The sequence below is a fragment of the Belonocnema kinseyi genome, chromosome 10 (assembly GCF_010883055.1).
Source record: "Belonocnema kinseyi isolate 2016_QV_RU_SX_M_011 chromosome 10, B_treatae_v1, whole genome shotgun sequence".
Lineage (NCBI taxonomy): Eukaryota > Metazoa > Arthropoda > Insecta > Hymenoptera > Cynipidae > Belonocnema > Belonocnema kinseyi.
This window is the reverse complement of record NC_046666.1, coordinates 70,313,448-70,333,359: the sequence shown is the minus strand read 5'-3', so window position 1 is coordinate 70,333,359 and position 19,912 is coordinate 70,313,448. Positions and strand designations below refer to the sequence as shown.

At 32.1% G+C, this 19,912-nt stretch overlaps 3 protein-coding genes across 3 annotated transcripts in view; all 3 read left to right on the top strand.

Moving 5' to 3' along the window:
* LOC117182323 overlaps positions 1-19,912 on the top strand; it is a 120,337-nt gene that overhangs the window by 50,527 nt on the left and 49,898 nt on the right. The window lies entirely within an intron of this gene.
* On the top strand, positions 11,257-14,121 carry LOC117182324 (endoglucanase Z-like). The gene is made up of 2 exons (XM_033375483.1): positions 11,257-11,332; positions 13,211-14,121. The coding sequence occupies exons 1-2, from the start codon at positions 11,278-11,280 to the stop codon at positions 14,107-14,109; spliced, it is 954 nt and encodes a 317-aa protein (XP_033231374.1). The 5' UTR covers positions 11,257-11,277; the 3' UTR covers positions 14,110-14,121.
* Positions 16,218-17,727, top strand: LOC117182325 (endoglucanase Z-like). The gene is made up of 2 exons (XM_033375484.1): positions 16,218-16,285; positions 16,832-17,727. Exons 1-2 carry the CDS (start codon positions 16,231-16,233, stop codon positions 17,725-17,727), a joined length of 951 nt encoding a protein of 316 aa, XP_033231375.1. The 5' UTR covers positions 16,218-16,230.

Genomic DNA, 19,912 nt, shown 5'->3' with positions numbered 1-19,912 from the left:
ATGGGGGGGGGTAGTTCGTCCGAAACTCCTGAAAAATGCAACACGTATTTTGGGAATGGTCCGTTACCAGTTGCGAAGTTCGATCGGGATTATTTGAGTCGTCTCGTTCGAATAGATCATACACTCTCCAGTTCTCAATATATACGTCCGATAAGAAGTTAAGAAGCCCAGTGATTGTGATTTGCAAAATTTAAATAATGAGAATTTCCCAGAGAAGTTTATAATTGACGTCAGAGAGAGCTAGCGTAAATACAATTTTGCTATGCTTTAAATCATTGTGAACAAACCGAGTAAGACATCTACATTATGATATGGTTGGACGAGACGACTTAAATAATCTCCATCGAACTTCAAAACAGTTAAGTTCGTTTGATTGGTGAAATTCTGACTGGCTATTAACCGGGAAATGACCGGGAACATTGTTTCTCGAACAAAGCGTCAACCAGTTTTTAAAAATTGTTAAATTTTACAAATATTTTTTTTTAGTTTTCAATGTATTTGATTTTTTTAAAATGATTTTTGTTCAAATATATCTTTTTTGTTATTTTTTTAAAGACTAGAGCAGAAAATGTAATAATTGAACCAACCTTTCTATTCACATCCTATTTCTAGAATTTTTCTTTTGCATAAATATCGAAAATCCGCAAAGGAAGTATTAATTTGTTTATAACTAAACCTTTCTCAAACCATTAGCAGTGTTTGTACCAAGTTTCAGAGGCGTATATAATATAATTTGAGAAAAAACTATATTCAAAGGATTTTCACATGAACTTTATAAACGACGAAGCTTCCCGTAGATATACCGTATATTTGCCGTCGATTCGTAGTTTTGCACGCGATTGAAACCCGAAATACGTCCTCTTTAAGAGACTACTTCTTTTCGATATTCAAGTATCTACACAAATTCAAGTATATAAATTCAGTGACCAAATGTAAGACATATGTCAAACTTGCTACTCAAACTAGACTACATGACAATAAATAACAAGAATTTATTAAAATTTTTCTATAACACGAAAAAATGTACTTATAAAATTCAATAATTCTAGGTTCTGTTAAAAATACGGCGACAGCGGACGTTTTTCTGTATTTTTAGTCTAATTAAATTTAGATATCGAAATAAATTTAGATATTGGGCATAAAGAACATTATATCAATCTATTTGCAAATATTTTTTGATTAGTAATAATTTATTCATATTTTTATTTATTCTGTTTTCGCAGATGTATTGCCGTTATCTGTGTCAGATAACCAGATATTGATTGACGGTGTGCAAGAAAGTCTCTCTGATATGAGTTTTTTCTGGACAAGCGGCGGATGGAACAAAGAAAAAATTTTTAAACATGGAAGCAGTAAAATGATTAAAGGAGGATTGGAAAGCTACTGTTCTACGCGCTTCTATGGGAATCGAAATGTATGGTAGCTATTTACTAGATCCCCAAAGCAACAAAGCAAGAGTGAGAACTGTTGTCGATGCTGCGATCGAATTTGAAATGTATGCCATCATTGATTGACATGATCATTATGCTCACCTGCATACCACTGCTGCTATTTCACTTTTCGAAGAAATGGCAAGGACTCATGTTGGTAAAAATAACGTTATATATGAAGTCTAAAATAAGCGAAAGGACGATGTCTCATGTAGGGACAACGTGAAGCCTTATGCTGAAGAAGTAATTACGGCAATCAGGGATATTGACAACACAAACCTGATTTTAGTCGGTTCAACCCACTGGGATCACGATCTTGACCAGGCTGCTGCCGACAAAATTACTGGCTACGTAAATATTGCATATACTCTACATTTCTGCACAGGAAGCGATGGTCATGGTCAAGATTTGAGGGACAAGGCAACTACTGCACTTAAAAATCATAGACTATTGTTTGTCTCCGAATGGGGCACCGTTAATGTAAATGGCAATGGTGGTGTCATTGTAGATGAAACTAATGCCTGGTTTGCATTCATGAAAACTAATCACCTTAGCAACTGCAACTGGAGTGTCAGTGATAAGCCGGAAGGTGCTTCTACTTTGAAACCAGGAGTGCGTTCTGGCGGAGGATGGTCTGAATCAGATCTTACCGAATCAGGAAAAATCTTACGAGATATTATCAGAACATGGTCTAACTGAAATGAGTTTTTAAATTAAGAATAATTAGTTGATTTATGATGGCTGTTTAATATATTTGATATTTTAATAAAGAAACAATTGAATTAATTTTATATTTTATTTAAAAACCTATTTATCCTGTTCTGATCCACTATAAATTTATCAGTTAGTTGTTAAAAACATTATTTTAATATTTCTACATTCCAAAATAATATAATATTAAACATTTAAACAAATTTTCGGGTTTGAAAAAAGTATTTAATATATTAATTTAATATATTATGAGTTTTATTATTAACTCAATACTTTTAAAGGGAAGTATTTTCCTTATGAGTAAATATGAATCACTGTTTCTCTTATTCTCATAGTACACATTAATTTTGAGATTTTTTTTAACACAAGATTTTTTCTAACCCCACCTTTATATGTTTTCAGCATAATAATAAATTCTAAATAAAATTTTTCGTCACCAATAGGTTCAAAACTATCAAAATTCTCAATAACATGAACATAGGCTGAAATAAGTTTGTAAATTTTTTTTAGATGGTATTGTAATTTTCTCTTAAATTTGAAAACACATCTGAGATTTGAAATATTTTTCATATTCCTAAGCTCATTTTCGCACGTAACTTTCTATATAATCTTAACCTTACGCAAGTGATCTTCTCGTTGAGGTCGACTTTCCCATTTTCAAATATGTGAAAATAAACTGTGATCGCCAAGCCAATTACGTGGTTTTTCCTTAGTGCATCAGCATTGTAATTATGGTGCTTCTATTCAAAATTAGTTCTTAAATATTCCCTTGATTTTGAGTTTTATTTTCCTACAAAGATGTCTACAATTTTTCTAACTATTTTTTCTAGATTTGACTTCATGCACCGTGCAATAACAATTTGCACGATTGCGTCGATTAGCACGATTAGGCTGATTTAATAAATGTTTAAAGTATCTTTATTTTTGGAATATCTTACTAAACTAGCTGTGAATTCGATCTCGCTTGTTTCCACATTCTTTGTATAAACAATTTTATGGTGCTTATTTGATAAGCACATTTCTTCCTCCTTATTATTAATTAGCAAAGATGTTTGATTTCTCACAGAGGAATTGAAAATTAAGTAAGAACAAATAGTTTAATAAAAATGTCTCGCATCAACGAGTCTTTTCTGTTCTTGTCTAATTTTCTAATTGTGTTCATGAAAATCCTCTGTTTCTCGTATTGTATTTAAAAAATGGAACAAAACGTAAGTTTTGTCTCCTTTTCACTTAAATTGTCTATTTATATAACTTATTATTTTTAATCTTGATTATCATGAAATCAGTTAGGTTGATTGATTTTAATCATCAGCAATTAAACAGAAGTAATCTTAATAATCAGACCCATGAAAAAAATAGAATGAGCTGAGATTCGTATAAACCTTTGATTTGAATAAAACTTTTTAATACGAGGGCAGTTCAAATATGATCGAGACAAATACTCTGACACGCTTATTTACTATCGAAAAAATTTACAAAAATTTACAGTTTTTCTAGGTATTTCTCCTCATAAGTTACGTATTTTGCCCACCTTTCAGGAAGTTTTTTGATGCCGTTATCGAAGAATTCCTTGGGCAACTCGGACAGTTATGTGCGCACGAACTCCTCTACCTCGTCGTCGGTGTTGAATCTTTGACCTCCGAGGGCTTCTTTCAGTAGTCCAAACATGTGGTAGTCGCAGGGTGATAAATCTGGACTGTAGGGGGGTGTGCCAGTACCTCCCACCCCAATTCCGATATTGTATCGAACGTGAGACGCGCGGTATGAGGGCGCGCGTTATCCTGGAGAAGAATCGCACTTCGTGCTGGAATGCTCCTCCGTTTCGAGCGATAAAAGGTGTTCGTGGAATGTTGTCTGGTGTCATGCTGGTTCACGGTCGACGATCATATGGCTCATTCTCGACGGTTTCGCGGCCATCCTTGAATGTTTTGGCCAGTAAAAAACGAATGACAATATGTTGGCGCAACGGCGCGACGGTCGGCACTTGACGTTCACTCATGGTTGTAGCACGCGCAAGAAACATGCGCTTCCGACGAAAACTATGCCACACTGTTCGCAAAGGACCCAGCTATCACATACTCAAGCCACGACCTTCAAAACATGCATGCGCGCCATCTACAGCGTTTGTCTCGATCATATTTGAACCACCCTCGTAATTGAATGTCCTGATGAGGAGAACATTTGTGCTCGAAACGTTGACAAACAATAAAGGATGTTCAACAACAAGCAGATTCTTTTTACATTCTCTTCCTAATGAGAAGGTTTTATGTAAAATTTCACTTGGTCTGTTTTCATCAAATCTACACGCTTTGAGACCCTCTGAGTCAGAAAACAATTTTTACGCAGGTGTTTGTATGTCTGTCTGTAGTCTGTATTCTGTAGACACGATAACTTTCGAAAAATTGATCAGATTGAATTCTGCTTTGTCACACTTTTTTAAGGCCTAAAAAGAAAGAACGAGTTCGTAAACCAGCTATTTTTTATGAAAACCCAAAAAGTGAGCGCATTTTCAAAAGTTTTAAAACCATATTTTTTCAATATTTACAAATTCTATGTACGGTTATTCTTAGTACTCAAAAATACAAACAATTTATCGTAATGACTTTTTTATATTAAAAAAAGTCATCAGAGTTAGAGCATTTTCATAATAAAAAGAAACTAAAATGAACATTTTAAGCCAAACGACGCATGATATAAAAAAAAGTCTAGAGAAGAAAAATGTTGATTTTTGAAAACCCTACAAGATTATCCTGACAACTTTTTTTGATTTGGTCGAAAAGTTTAGAATTCAAAATCTGATCGTATTAAAAATAATGAAAAATCCAAAAATTCTATTTTTTTTTCAAACTATGCACGATACGAAAAAAAAATGAATAAGCTAGAAAACTTATGAAATTTGTAGTGAATAATTTTGGTAGGACACGTAGTTTTTGCATTAGTCGTAAAAAATAACATGCCAAATAAAAAAATTAATTTTGTTGTTGTTGCAAAAACGACAAAAGGTACGAACTGAAATTAAAAGAAAAAAGTTGTTCGCCTAAAAAGATCTATAAATTTATTATTAACCATTTTTATATGGGACGAGTAGATTTTCTTTTAATCGCAAAAAATAAGATTAAAAATTGAAAAATTAAATTTTCGTAAAAAGGACAGAAAAGACGAAAGAGGACATAGGATCCTATATACGATCCTCTACAGGTTCCTGCATTACACTCTATGCCTTTAACTAAAAATCCATAGAATTCAATTAAATATATTTACCACAAAAGACATTCCCAAAAATGTGTTTCATTCCTTCATCTCCACACTAACATTAAACAACACTTGAGAACTACCCCTATCACACTTAAAGAACCAAGTCTCACCCTCCATCAACTAAAGCCTCCAAAACAATCTCAAGTTAAAAATAAGTACCCCAAACAACTTACAAACACTCTAGTTAATAAATCTATCTCCACAGTAATATTCCACGTCAATCATGAAATACTTACCTTATGAAAGTCTCAGCTTCCATCAAATAACACGGTAAAAAATATTTCGAATTAAAAATAATTACCACATACAAATTTTTAAGACTGAAATTAATGTACCTATTTCCACAGTAATATTACACAGCCCCTACGAACTACACCATAACATTTCACGAACCAAGTCTCAGCTGCCTTCAACTAAAAAGGCTAAAAAAATAATTTCAAAAATAATTAACAAACACAACTCTTTAAGTATCCATTTGATATACTTACCCTTACAGTAATATACCACGAACCCTAGGAACTACCTCTATCACATTTAACAAATCCAATCTCAGCTATCTTCAACTAAAAACGCCAAAAAAATTGAAAATTAAAAAGAATAATCCCAGAAAACACTTCAACACTAATTGATTTATCTATTTTCCCAGTGATATTCCGCATCCCGCAGGAGCTATCCCTATCAAATATAACGAATCCAGTCTCACTTGTCTTTAACTAAAACGGCCAAAAAATGTAAAATTAAATATAATCACCTAAAACCACTTTTCAAGACTCGAATTAATATATCTATCTTAACAGTAATATTATGCGATCCCGAGGAACTATCCCTATCACATTTAAGAAACCAATTCTCACCTTCCGTAAATTAAAACGTTAGAAATATTTTAAACTAAAAATAATCTCCACACAGCTTTCCAAACTTCTAGTAGATATATCCATCCTTACAGTAATACTCTACAACCGCTATGTGTTGCGGCATATTTCTGTGACTATAGATATATCAATTAAAGACCTTGAGAGCTGTGTGTGGTAGTTATACATATATTTTTTTTTTGTAATTTTCGTTGAAGACAGCTGACACTTGGTCTACCAAATGTGACAGAGATGTTTCCTAGAGGCCGTGTAATATTACTGTGCAGATAGATATATTAACTAGAGTCCTGTAAAGTTGTATGGGGTGATTCTTGTTATTTAAAGTTCCTTTTGCTGCTTTAGATGAAAAAGCCTGAGTAAGTATATCAAATGGAGACTTGGGGAGTCATGTTTGGAACTTATTTTAAATTAAAATTTGTTTGGCGATTTTAGTTGAAGGCAGCTGAGATTGGATTAATTAAATTTGATAGGGGTAGTTCCGGGGCGTTTTGGAATATTACTGTGAGGGTGAATAAATCTACCAGAGACTTGAAAAGCTGCGTGCGTTAACTATTTTTAATTTGTAATATTTTTTACCATTTTAATTGATGGAATGTAAGGCTTAGATCAATAAATATGATAGAGGTAGTTCCTAGGGGTCGTAGTATATTGCTGTGGAGATAGATATATTAACTGGAGTCTTGAAAAATTGCCTAGGGTGATTCCTTTGAGTTACAATTTTTTAATGTGTTTATTTGAAGATAGCTGAGACTGGATTCGTTAAATTTGTTAGGGGTAGTTCCGGGGGGTTGTGTAATATTACTGTGAGGGTGAATTTATCTACCTGATACTTTCAAAGCTGTGTGTGCAGATTGTTTTCAATTTGAAAAATCTTTTACCGTTTTAATTGGTAGCAGGTGAGACTAGGTTCATTAAATGTCATAGGAGTAGTTTCTACAGGGCGCGCTATATTCATGTGGAGGTAGATATATTAACTGTAGTCTTGGAAAGTTGTCAGGGGTGATTCTTTTCAATTAAATTTTTTTCGGATTTACCCGAAGATAGCTGAGACTCAATGCATTAAATTTGATAGGGGTGGTTCTGGGAAGTTGGGAAATATTACTGTGAGGGTGAATATATCTACCAGAGACTTGAAGAGCTGTGTGTGTTGACTATTTTTAGTTTGTAATATTTTTTACCATTTTAATTGATAGAAGGTGAGACTTGGTTCGCTTAATGTGATAGATATAATTCCTAGGGGTCCTGTAATATTATTGTAGAAATAAATATTTAACTGGAGTCTTAGAAAATTTTTTGAGGAAATCATTTTTAATTTGAAATATTTTTTACCGTTTTAATTGATTGAAGCTGAGACATTCATTAGGTGAGTATTTCATAAGTGACGTAAAATATTACTGTGGAGATGTATCTATTAACTAGAGTGTTTGTAAGTTGTTCGGGGTACTTAATTTTAATTTGATATTGTTTTGGAGGCTTTAGTTGATGGAGAGTGAGACTTCTGTGATAGAGGTAGTTCTCAAGTGTTGTTTAATGTTACTGTGGAGATGAGGATATGAACACGATTTTTGGGAAAGTTTTTGTGATAATTATTTATAATTGAAATTTTTATGGATTTTTTAAATGAGGACCAAATGCGAAAGAAGAAATTCTCTATTTTTTCGATTTTAACATGTGCTGGGTTTGACTTGAAGTTTCCCATGTAAAATGCCTGGAGAAAAAACACATTTTTTTTTAGTTTTTGGGATAATTTTTTAAGGTTTGAAAAACTGTGACCGGAAACTATGGGGGCCTGTTGAGAATTAACCATAGAAGAATTTCATGGATCAGACATATCGGTTTGGCACCCCTAACACACCACCACCGAGTACCTGAAAACTAGCCTCAAAACAAAAAATTTTTAATTCTTCATGAAATCGACCTTTTGTAGACTGTATTCTGGTTTTTTTTAAAACTTAAAATTATTAATATTGGCCTGGTGAAATATTTATTATCATTGGTTAATTGATTTGTTTAAATATTTTTTTCGAAATTTTGTTGGTTTTTTTTGCCTTAAAATTATTACTGTTAGTCCAGTAAAATATTTAATAACGTTGGTTCACTAATTTCTAATTTTTTCAAATAATTGGTATTCGTTTAAATAACTTGTTGTTTAAATTGGGTTTTTTCTCTAAAAATTATCACTATTGGTCCAGTGGAATATTTATTAATATTAGTACATTCATTTTCAATTATGCAAACAAATGTTAATTGTTTAAATAATTTTGTTTCGAATTTTGTTAAAATAAAAATAATTACTGTGGGTCTAGTGGAATATTTATCATTAATAATCAAATAACAATTAATCATTAATTTAATAATAATAAATTTATCAGTAAAATTTCAGTAATAATTTCTAATAATTTTTTTTTTAATTAATCAAACAATGTTGATAAATATTCCACTGAAGAAATATTAATAATTCAAAAAATTATATTTAAATAAATTTCACACGCTTAAACAATTGAAAATTAAGGACCTAATGTTTATAAATATTTCACTAGACCAATAGTAATAATTTTTAAGGAAAAAAAACGAATTTTCGAAAAAAAATTGTTTAAACAAACTTCATATGTATAAATAATGAAAAATTATTTAACCAATGTTAATAAATATTTCACTAGACGAATAATAATAATAATAATTTTTAGAGGGAAAAACGAATTTTTGAGAAAAAATTATTATTTGAACAAATTCCTTTTGTCTAAATAATTAATAATTAATGAATCAATAATGATAAATATTACACTAGACCAATATTAATATTTTATTTAAACCCTAAAAAATTATTCTAAAAGCTCAAAAAAGTGAGTTTTCCCCATGCATTTTACTTGGGAAACTTCCAGTCAAAACCGGCACCTGTTAAAAAAAAATTAAAAATTATGGAATTTCTTTTCTCGGATTTGGAACAAAAGGGGGGGGGGGTCGTTGCCCTCTAGCATGCAAAAACAATTTGCCATGCATTTTTGGTCCACCCTGCTGAGCAGGGATTGGTTAAATGTGCCAAGTTTTTTTTTATTTGATTTTTTTTATTGCTGTGGGGTAATGGGTAGAGTTTAGAGTTTTTGGAATTTGAATAGTATGGTTCTTTTTCATTTGAAGATTTTACAGCACTGTTTTGTGAACAAAGCAAAACCATTGGATTTTGATTTATATATTTTTTAGTCTTGTTTAATATCTATATTTTTAGTTAGAAGCAGCTGTTAATGTTATAGGTTGTTTTCGGACAATATAATTTGTTATTTTTAGTGAGCTTAAAACTCTTTCAGACCTACGCTATATTTTTTCTCGTACGTATTCCATATATTTTTCTTTCGGACTTTTCTTGAGGATTAGAGTTGATTTTTGGAAATAATTTGTACGTGCTTTGGGAGCCTAAAAATAGCACAATATACGAATATGCTTACATTTAGGCTGAGTGCGTAATTTATTTTAAAGGCTAATTTTTAGGAGACGGGGTTTGTTTAAAAAAATTGATTTTTGCAGTTTTTGAAAGCCCAAAAGGCCCAAAATTCTGATGCAATTGATTTTTTTAATTTCCCAAATTTTCTTTAGTGGATTTGCTAGCGGACAGCACCATCACGCCAAAACTCCGTTTTTTTAGAAAAGCAAAAGAGCCCAAAAATGGGTATTGGTGCCCAAGAAGAGACCAAATAAAGCCCAAAGTTATGATATTCTTATTTTTAGTTTAAGTGCATGTTTTATTTTAATGGTAGATTTTTGGAGACATGGATTGTTTTTTGAAAATCAATTTTTGCATTTTTCAAAATCCCAAAAAAGCCCAAAATTCTAGGGCTGTTGATTTTTTCAAATTTTATCTAGTGGAGGTACTGGCGGCCAGCACCTCCAATCGAAAGATGTTTTTTTTTCAGAAAAATAAAAGATCCCAAAAATCGGCATCGGTGTTCAAAAAATCCCAAAATTATGGCATTAATAAGTGTTCCAATTCCGTTGTGAATCTGCTAGCGGAACGAACCCTACATTTGCATTTGCTGGTCCCAGTCAGGAGAGGGGTAGGGGCCGAAAAATCCCACTTCTGGAGATACTGCTGCAAACAGAAAAATCACACGCACGCGTAGCGACCGATTGGAAATGCAAGTTTATTCAAAAAATCACATTTTTTATCCTGCGGAAAAATAATAATTAATTAAAATATGTGATATACTTGCATGCACTTAAGGTAGTTGTCGAGCCAAAAGTGAGAAATCTGACAAAATAGTTTTTCTATGATTTTAAGAATAAAAATATAATAACTGATGTCATTTTTAATAAAAAACATTATTTTTTATAAGAAATATTAAAATTTACAACATAAAAGGAAACATTAATTTTGACCATGTTTTTTTTAATTAAATTTTTTTGATCGTCGCTTCTTACTAATTATTGAAAAATAATTGCATTTTAATAAATGACGGCTTATTTTTCCGGAAAGACATTCTCTACATTTTCTTTAAAAAATTGTTCTAATTATTTCAGCCATATGAAAATTTACTTAAAAATTGGAAACAGTAGAGTTGTGGAGAATTTCTTCCCGGAACAAATAAACCGCCATTTATTAAAATGCAATCATTTTTCAAAAATTAGTAAGAAGAGACTATCAGAAAAAATTCACTTTCAAAATACATGGTTAAAATTATTTCTTGTGCGTAAATTTTATTATTTCTTATAAAAAATTATGTTTTTTATTCTAAATTACATCAGTTATAACTATTTTTTTTAGATATCTGACTTTTGGCACGATAACAACCTTAAAATTAGGTCAGGTATGTATCGATAATTTGGACTTTGTAGATAAAAGTTGGTTTATCATGTTTACAATTCCCCAGTGGATTATTGATGAAATCAATATTAAAGATTTGCTATTTTTATAAATTATGCAATTCGTAGAGTGTATAAAACTGCAAAGCATTCTGAAGAAGTCATCAGTCACTTAAAAAGTTTACTATTGACTACGGTTACTTTAGCCATACAATATGGCGTTCATTGTTGCTGCTCTTCTTTGTGCTTTCTTAACCATCATTAATGCTGGTAAGTAATTACGATTTTAGAAAAATCATGTTAATATCTTATTGAAATATTATAATAATACAAATTCATTCAAAAAAAAAATTATTATTATTTTTCAGCCCCATGATCTATTAATGTGTAATTCATAACGAGAAAAATACCTTTGTATCAAAAAATTATACAATAATTTTAAAATTACTTCAAATCTGAAGTAAACTGATTCATTATACAAGATTTAAAAATTAACTCTTTTATTTGGTATATACATTAAATATTCAACAGTAAACATGTAATCCAAAGACGAAAAATACATTTAAAAAACTTAAGTTTATTTTTATTTTATAAAAAGCTTATAGAGGCAGTACTTTGAAACCTACTTACATGTGACATGACTGAAAGAATAATAATGACTCAATGGTTTCACAATCATTAATTATAATAATAAAAAAAAATTAACTAAAAAAACTCCCGGTCATAGAGTTCTTTAAAATAATATAAATGAAAATATATTTTTTCAAATACTTATAATTAAAAACGTTATAATTATTAAACAATGGAAAAAATGTTAAATAATAAGGCAAGCTCCCAAATTATGACTATACCATTATAGAACCGAATTAAATGCAAAAAAAAACAAGAATGACCAGGAACATTGTTTTTCGATCAAAAACGAGCACCAGTTTCTTAAAATTCTTAAAGTTTTCCATTTTTTTCAAATTTAATTAATTTTTTTCAAATGTTTTTTTTAAATATATTTTTGTCCCTATTTTTTCTTGAGAATGCAGAGGAAAATATATTAATTGTACAAAACTTTCCATTTGTATCCTATTTTTACAATTTTTATTTTGCATAAATGTTGAAAAGCCGAAGAGGAAGTGTTGATTTGCTTACAATTAAACTTTCCTTAAAACTGGATTCAAAGGATTCTTAAGTGAACTTTATAAACTCCGATTTTTGTCTTATTGACATAGAACACTAGAGGTTCAAAAAGGAAGTATTTCGGGTTTCAATCCTATGTAAAACTACGAATATTCCCGTACATTCAACGTATATTAGCCGTAAATTCGTAGGTTCGCACGCGATTGAAACTCGAAACACCTCCTTTTTAAGAGAATACTTTTTTTCAAAATTTAAGTATCAAGACAAATTCAAGTATATTAAATCAGTGACCAAGTGTAAGTCACAAACCAAACGTGCGTCTCAAACCGGACTATATACAACAAAAATTAGGAAGAATTTATTTAAATTTGACTAATTGTGTATCGCAGTAATGTTCTTAATTGGGCTTACTATTAAAAATATTATTAATTTTATTTATTGTTAAATAAAAAAATAAGTCAGTAAACCCATTAACTTCTAATATATAATGCAGGATATGTTCAGGATACCCAATTGTGAATCTCGGAGTATATCAATCATATCAATAAATTTTAGAACTTCGAATTTGGTTATCATAAAGAAACAACCTCAAGTTTCCTACAGCAAGAAAAAAAGAACTTGTGAAATTCAATAGTTCTATACGTTCTGTTAAGAAAATTGCGACATCATACGGTTTTCTATTGTTTAGTCTAATCGAATATTATAGAACATATTTAATTTTACACTTTTACCAAATTTTAGATGTTATTCTAAATTTAGATATTGGCCATAAAGAACATTATATGCTAAACACGGATCTAGAAAAAGACATAGCTTTGTGAAATAAATAATTTCTAAATTTATCATAGTTAAAAAGTGATGTGACATATTTCAGTTATTTTAAACACAACTTTAAAACCCCCTTACATCGTAGTTAAGAACATAGTTGTTTATACCTCTTTAGAGTTTCATCAAACTCTACGCAAATATTTTTTATTGGTAATAATTTATTCATTATCTTTATTTATTCTTTTTTGACAGATGTGTTGCCGTTATCTGTAAAAGATAACCAGATATTGATTGGTGGTGCACCAGGAAGTCTCTCTGGTATGAGTCTTTTCTGGAGCAACGACGGCTGGGGTGGAGAAAAATTCTACAACAAGAAAGTAGTAGAATGGTTAAAGGAGGACTGGAAAGCTACGGTGGTACGCGCTGCTATGGGAGTTGAAGACGGTGGTGGCTATTTACAGGATCCCCAGAACAACAAAGCAAGACTGATGGCTGTGGTTGATGCTGCGATTGAATTAGATATGTATGTCATTATCGATTGGCATTCTCATTATGCTCACCAACATACCGCTGATGCTATTGCCTTTTTCGAAGAAATGGCAAGGACTTATGGTGGTAAAAGTAACGTAATATATGAACTCTGGAATGAGCCGAAGAACGATGTCTCATGGAAGGACAACGTGAAGCCTTATGCTGAAGCCGTAATTAAGGCAATCCGAGCTATTGATACCACAAACCTGATTTTAGTCGGCTCACCCACCTGGTCTCAGGATGTTGACCAAGCTGCTTCTGACCCAATTACTGGCTACGAAAATATTGCTTATACTCTACATTTCTACGCAGGAACCCATGGCCAAGGTTTGAGGGATAAGACAATGTATGCACTTAACAATAATGTTGCTGTGTTTGTGTCCGAATGGGGTACCGTTAATGCAGATGGCAATGGTGGTGTTAATGCAAAGGAAACTAATACCTGGGTTGAATTTATGAAAGCTAATCACCTGAGCAACTGCAACTGGAGTCTTAACGATAAGCCCGAAGGTGCTTCTGCTTTGAAACCGGGAGTGAGTGCTGATGGAGGCTGGTCTGAATCAGATCTCACTGAGTCAGGAAAATTCGTACGAGAAATGATCAGAAACTGGTATAACTGAAATGAGATTTACACAAAAGAATAAATGGTTGAGGTGTAATGAACGTGGAATGTATTTGGTATTTTAATAAAGAAGCACTTGATTTTATTTTATATTTTATTTAGGAACCTGTTTATCCTATTCTGGTCCACTATAAGGTTATCAGTTAGTTGTTAAAAAATTTTTTTTTAATATGAAGGAATATTTTCTGGAAAATGTTCAAATTGTTTATATATTTTCTTATTTTTTTCCGCCTTACAGCTCTCGCGCTTTCGGGTTGCGAATCACCAACAGCTAAAAATTTTTTCACAATCGTCAGTTTTGTGATATTATTATTGAAAATAAGAACTCTAAATTTCATCGATTTATATGCAAACGCCTTTAAGTTACTGTCTTTACCAAAAATTAACATCCACACACAAACACACCCGAAAAATTGTTGAAAATATTGTATTGTATGTTTTTATATTCTAATCCTTTATGATTGCGAAAGTATTAGGAATGTCTGAAATTTCACACCTCACTTTTTCAACAAAACTTCACGTTTTGGGACCCCCTAAAGCTGAAAATCAAGTTTTGGCGATGGCTTCAGTCTGTCTGTCAGTCCGCCTGTAAACAGGTTAACCCTTGAAAAAATAACCGGATCAATCGAGCTTTGACACACTTTTCTGGGTTCCTACAAGAAAGAACGAGTTCGTCAACCAGCATTCCTTGACCAGCGATTATGGTTTTATCCATGGAAAATTATATCGGAAAAACGAGTATTCCATTTTTATGCCAAAAAATGACAGATATGTAAAACATCTTATAAGAAGTTGAAGTTTTTAAAAATATCTACAATTTTTGTTCTAACCATTTTTCAATAGGACCCGTCTTTTTTGTTTTATACATCGAAACTGAATAAGTAAAAAATTCCATGTTTAATTCAAAGTACGGCATACGATATGGCATGCTATGTAAAAAAGTTCAAAAGAAAATTTTAGAAAAGTCTTGAAGAAGACTTGTAGGAGTTTTTGTTTTTATCAAGCTCGAAGCGCGAGTGTCACGATGAGAATGTGTACCTTAAAGTTAATAGGATTTCAAGCAATTTAATCCTTAAATGTACACTGGAAATCCCCTTTGAGTTCAGCTTTGGGCAGAGTCCTAAAAGTGCCTTTACTAAAAGCGAACGCAACATTAGGTTGCTTCCAATTTAAACAGAAGGGGCCGCTTGAACCATTTCTGTTGGACTTGGACACATGACGTTACCTGATGCAACTGACCGCCGAAGCATAAATTCTCGGAACAACGTAAATGCGAGATACTTAAATAGGATTCCGAGACTGCTTCATTACGCAGCAACTTCAGAGTATAGAGATGCATAAAAAACTAGGCACTAAAATAGATCTTTATGTTAAAATTTTATTCAAGTATTTCGAGTGTAAAAAATAATTATCCAAGCGTGAAGCGCCCAGTCCCCCATTATAGACCGCGAAGCGCAAGATCGCGCCCTAGGTCACCTTAAACTTGCGAGTTGCGTACGCAGTGCGCGATAAAAATGTGCCCATGCGGCGAAGAGATTTTTTAATTGAAAAACGTTTTATTAAAAGAAATTACATTGTTTTGGAATTATTACCATTGCAAAACTGCCTCTATGAGGTAGAAAAATCAACCCGAGAAATCACAATTGATTAAAAAAACTCTACTGGAACATCTAAAATTCAATTTTCATTACAATTATATGTGTGAGGAGCTTTAATTAGACCCATCTTCGAAGAAAATTGAATTGAAAGGAAAGCTTACAGCATGAATGCTGAAAGAAACTGCTGAGCGATTATTTACAATATTCGTAAGTGTTGGTGATGACTGGCCATCTGGCAATAAATGTGCCATTTACCCTGATTAAAATTTATTGTTCCTAAGCAATTATTGAAGAACATGTGGTCTTACATTCATTATTGGTACTATAAAAGTAAACATTTTATCATGTTTATACAATTCGTCTGCTAACAATGGATTAAATCAACGTAACAAAATATTGAAGATATGCTTGGATAATAAATTATTCAGCTGTTGCGGCTTATAAAACTAGAGTGCATTCTGCAAAAGTCATCAGTCACTTGAAAACTTGTTAACTAACGGTGATCATTGCAGCCATACAATATGTTATTCATGGTCGCTGCTCTTTTTTGTGCTTTTTCAATTACCATTAATGCTGGTAAGTAATTAAAATTTTCAAAAAATAATTTAATTTTTTTTATGAAATAATATATCATTACAAATTTGCGGCAAAAATTGAGTCATTCCTACTTCATATTTATCCTTCATAGTTTTGGATTTTCCGTATATTTGCACATGTCTTACATAATAATTTTTTGAAAAGTGCAGAAAATTAAAAAGGGTTGCTAGAATTTAAATTCAAGAATGAAATCAATGATATCCATATTTAAAAAATTATGTGACGTCCCATTAAGAAGTTATTTATTACTTACATTCAAAAGCTTCTAAACTATAGTGACTAAGAAATTAGATCCAGTAAAAAAATAGTTCAATATTTTTTGATACAAACATATTTATCTTGCTACAAGCTTAGGTGAAATTCCTAACGAAAGGATTAGATTTGCTGCAAACACATTCTATTTGTGTCAAGAACTATCCTTTTAACTTGAGAGAAAATTTCACCGAGTGGACCTCATAAACATGCGACAAAATCTATTACCTACGTATGTTTGATAGTCATAACTCATTCATTCTGTTTCAACAGATGTTTTGCCGTTATCTGTAAAAGGTAACCAGATATTGATTGGTGGTGCACCAGGACGTCTCTCTGGTATGAGTCTTTTCTGGAGCAACAATGGATGGGGTGGTGAACATTTCTATAACAAGAAAGTAGTAGAATGGTTGAAGAAGGACTGGAAGGCTACAGTCGTACGTGCTGCTATGGGAATTGAAGAGTATGGTGGGTATTTACAAGATCCCCAAAGCAACAAAGCCAGATTGACGAATGTCGTCGATGCTGCGATTGAATTTGATATGTATGTTATCATCGATTGGCACTCCCATCATGCTCACCAAACTCCTGCTATTGAATTTTTCCAAGAAATGGCAAGGACTTATGGTGGCAAAAACAATATCATCTATGAACTCTGGAATGAACCAAAGGATGATGTCTCATGGAAAAATAACGTAAAGCCTTACGCTCAAGCTCTGATTGCGGCAATTCGGGCTATTGACAAGACAAACTTGATTATAGTTGGTTCACCCAGCTGGTCTCAGGATGTTGACCAGGCTGCTTGTGACCCTATTACTGATTATGAAAATATTGCATATACGCTACATTTCTATGCTGGAAGCATTGGCCATGGTCAATGTTTGAGGGACAAAGCAATTGAAGCACTTAACAAAAATGTTTCCCTGTTTGTGAGCGAATGGGGATCCGTTAGTGTAGACGGCGGTCATGTTAACTTAACTGAAGCCCATGCTTGGGTTGAATTTATGAAAGCGAATAACATCAGCAACGCCAATTGGAGTCTTAGTGCGAAGCCGGAAAATGCTTCTGCTTTGATACCGGGAGCGAGTGCTGATGGAGGATGGTGTGAATCAGATCTAACCGAGTCAGGAAAATTTGTAAGAGAAATTGTCATGAACTGGTCTAAGTGAAATGTGTGTGTTATTTTAAGGAACAATGATATATTGATTATATCAATTACTGTTAAATGTATTTGAAAGTATACTTTTTCCTTTTATTTCTAAACCTGTTTGTCCTCTTCTGGTATAACTTAATTATTATTAATTGGTTGATTCAAGGTTTAGTAGATTAGTGGAAATTGTTGATATAATTTATTATATTTTTCTGACTTTACTTTTCTCGTCAATCAGGTTGTAAATTAAGCGCCGCTAGCAATGCAGAGACGTTTATAAATGACAAGGCTCTATTTCGGAACATGCATTCCGAAACTTTGTACACCCAACTCTCGGTCTAGTTCCCTGTGGTTTAGTCCTTCCTGGAAGTGCTGGCCCGTGTAGTTTCTGAGGGGATCAGGGCGAGAGCGGTATCGAATGTCGCATTGGAAGGGCCACAGTGCGCAAGTAGACAATCGAGTATATTGCGCAACATCGTATATTCAAATTGAAAACGGTTTAGTGGCCCTAACTGTTTACGTTTCAATTTTCCCACTTTAGTTCCATGGCTTCTTGCAGGCAACTCCTGACACTGGACCTAAATCGACAGTTGGGTTTATTTCTAAGTTTGTAAAGTAAAAGGTTTTACTTTGGGTTTGAAAATCCCAAAAATTTATAAACACATATAAATTATACTGGAAACTCAGTCAATTTAGTCTTATACAATCTTTTGATTTACATATTTTGAGTTCAAACTTTTCAATATGCATGTTAAATTGTTAAAAATTTCGATAAACTCTTGAACTCGAAGATATGTTGATTACTTAATATCGTGCATAAGTGAAAAAATCGTAAGGAATTTAAACTGTAAAGAAGAAAGTGAATTTTTTATAGTGTTGATTGAATATAAAACAATAGATTTCCATTCAAAAATGTAATTTTGGAGACTCCCAAATGGAATATTGAATAGACATATACTTGAATATCACAGAATAATTTTTTGGTTTTAAACTAATTTTTCAAAGAAATTTTTATACGGTTTTATATTTTTAACTCTCAAATCTCTTTCTTTATAACAAAGCAACAAAGATAGACTCATTAATTCTTTGAGACAAGGAGAAGAGTACGAAAATGTTCGGATTGATTTTGTTTATGTAGAGCCAAAATTTTTTCCAATGAAATCAGCTTCATGCTGCTATAATTAACTTTTTAAACTTAATATTGTTCGAAGATTCATCAAATTGATATTTATTGGAGAAACCCGATTAGAAATATCAAATCGAGATAATGCAATCCTCTCAATTAACCGTATTTACTTGAGGCACAAGTTTCCTCAAATTACAATCAATGATTAAGATATCATCTTATCAAGATATTACGTAAACTTTGACAATCTCATATAATTTATAAGATTTTTAAACGAATTGAAAATGATTAAGTAATCCTGTTAAAGTTCCTAAGGGGTATATTTCAACACCACCTACTCTCGGAGGTTCCCTTTCTTAAGTAGAGTTTTACAATTTCACCTAATTAGAAATGATTTATTATTTGCCAAGGTTAGTTGACAAAGACAATGAAAACTGATTTTATTTCAATTTTAATGTGGTATAATTTTACCAAAATATATTTTCCAGTTGATAATTTGGAAGATATAATTTGGCACATCCATCAAAGGAAACGACCTATTAAGCGAGATGATAACGACGCTATAACTCTATTCTATAAATGACCTATAAATCGAATTCGCTAACGATCTTTGGTTCCTCCGTTGGAGAATGAGCGCATTATTTCAAGATATTGAGTTCCTGGCAGAGCTAATTCACTGAACTTCCGGCGAGCGAAATATACTCGACAGTGGTGGAGATAGAATTATCTGAAACGGGATTGAAACGCACAGAGGCAGCAGCAGCAATCACCAGCAGTGAAACGAGATTGGAACCATCGCGATACGAAATCAGCGGCAATTCACGAACAATGTGGTCATACAACCTGTATAATTAGAACTATTCGTTATTGGTTATTAAACGAAATAACGAGAAAATTGCCCGCTCATAAATTGGCCAACAACGTCACAGAGTGAAACCAAAAAAGTTACTGTGGACAAATCAAGTTTTAGCCAACACTATTTGATTTAGATGTTTTTTTAATAAAACATTTTCCAATTTTGAAAAGATTTGTGTATTTAAATGTTTGATGGAAAATTTTATAAATTTCTTATTCCAAG